Genomic DNA, 1,619 nt, shown 5'->3' with positions numbered 1-1,619 from the left:
TTCATGCCACATTCCTCGTGTCTATATTCTGGGAACATACTTCTTTATTGCTATGGTAGCAAGCTTTTTTTACTAGTTGCGTATGATTTTTCATTGAATTAAAAAAAAGTTTGCACGTACATAGCTTATAAAAGCTCCACCGACAGTGATGCCATATTGGGGGAAATCGCCATATGTGGGGGATTTTGTTGTGGTAAGAGAAATTTGGATGAGGATTGAAGGATTTGTGGAGAAGAAATTAAACGAAGTGGGATTTTTTGAAACGTATGTCGCCTTAATGGTTGACCGGTTTAGCACACACTTTTAATGATTTCATGGTTTCGACTCTCGCATAAGACAAAAAAATATAATAAATTTTATTTATTTTTTTTTTTTTTTTTTTTGAGGGTAGCTGTGTAACACTAAAGACAAAAGTTTTTACTCTCTATTACAAAATTATAAAAAAAATATTTATATCTTCATATTCTACATTTATTTATATGAATTCTTAAATTAATTATATTATCTACCTGAAGTGCTAATTTCCTTTCACTTATATTAACAAAATTTGTAAAAATGGACACACTACACAATACTATGGCCGGTATGTTGGAGCATTTTAACAAAACTATGGCTGATTTCAAGAGTCAGTTGGAGAAGGCAAGAAACACACCCACTACTATATCCTCACTGGAGTCAGAGTTCGACACATTCCGGAGTTTCACTGCCACAGCACTCACAAATCTTCAGAAACAAGTGGAATTGGTTGCTCGTCAACAAGATCAGATGGAGATGCGTAGTCGACGCAAAATCTTATTGCTGCATGGTGTCACCGAGTCTCAGAAGGAAAATGTTGCCCAGGTATTATCAAAGGTTGTCATTGATAGGCTGCAAATAGATGACTTTTCAGCTGATCAAATCCGTCGCTGTAGCCGCCTTGGTCGCTCCATTAAAGACAAACCACGTCCCATTCTTGTTAAGTTCCGCGATTTGGATATTAAAGACGAAATATGGCACTCCAAGACTAAGCTCAAAGGTACCGGTATTACTATGTCCGAGTTTTTGACTGCAACTAGACACAGCGTTTTCATGGCGGCGAGACAACTGTTTGGAATAAAAAAGTGTTGGACACAGGACGGGTTCATTATCGTTGCTGGTGAAGATGGAACAAGGCATCGTATAAGTAGCACCGACGAACTAAACCAGTTGATGAGCCTGTCGCCACCTCCAGCAGTGCATTCTGTTTCAACTCCTAATAATACAAAGGACTCTGGCGTCATCACGACACGCTCAAAGCGCCATAAAAAGTAGGATAGTTCATAGTTTTTTATAGTCCATATTGAGTTTCCATTATGTTTGTACTATTCACGATCATAGTTACTTTACTTTATTTATGTACCTCTAAATCACACTTTATTAATTTACCGACAAATTACTTTTATTTTGTAATTATTTTGTAAACAGACATGTCAATCAATTTTTTGCCAGCTCGTAACTGACAAACGTCAAACTGATCGTCATTCATTCAGTCATTGAAACGTCAAATACATTCTGTCAAATTCATTCATGTCATCATAGTGTTGTCTGTAATAAAGTAACTAATATTTGCAACGTTCCGTTACATGCACTTATAATCTTTA

The 1,619-nt window shown here is 36.3% G+C and overlaps 1 protein-coding gene across 1 annotated transcript; it reads left to right on the top strand.

Annotated features, from left to right (window-relative positions):
- The first annotated feature begins 555 nt into the window (after window positions 1-555).
- On the top strand, window positions 556-1,417 carry LOC131848279 (protein unc-13 homolog C-like). The gene has a single exon (XM_059198085.1). The coding sequence runs from the start codon at window positions 556-558 to the stop codon at window positions 1,288-1,290; it is 735 nt and encodes a 244-aa protein (XP_059054068.1). The 3' UTR covers window positions 1,291-1,417.
- Window positions 1,418-1,619: the final 202 nt, after the last annotated feature.

This window comes from Achroia grisella, unplaced genomic scaffold (genome assembly GCF_030625045.1).
Source record: "Achroia grisella isolate CSIRO2021 unplaced genomic scaffold, CSIRO_AGI_Agris_v1 utg546, whole genome shotgun sequence".
NCBI classification, from domain to species: domain Eukaryota; kingdom Metazoa; phylum Arthropoda; class Insecta; order Lepidoptera; family Pyralidae; genus Achroia; species Achroia grisella.
This window is presented reverse-complemented; position numbering and strand designations above follow the sequence as displayed.

Coding starts and splice junctions, on each gene's coding strand:
- LOC131848279 (XM_059198085.1), top strand. CDS start 556: ATGGACACACTACACAATACTATGGCCGGTATGTTGGAGCATTTTAAC.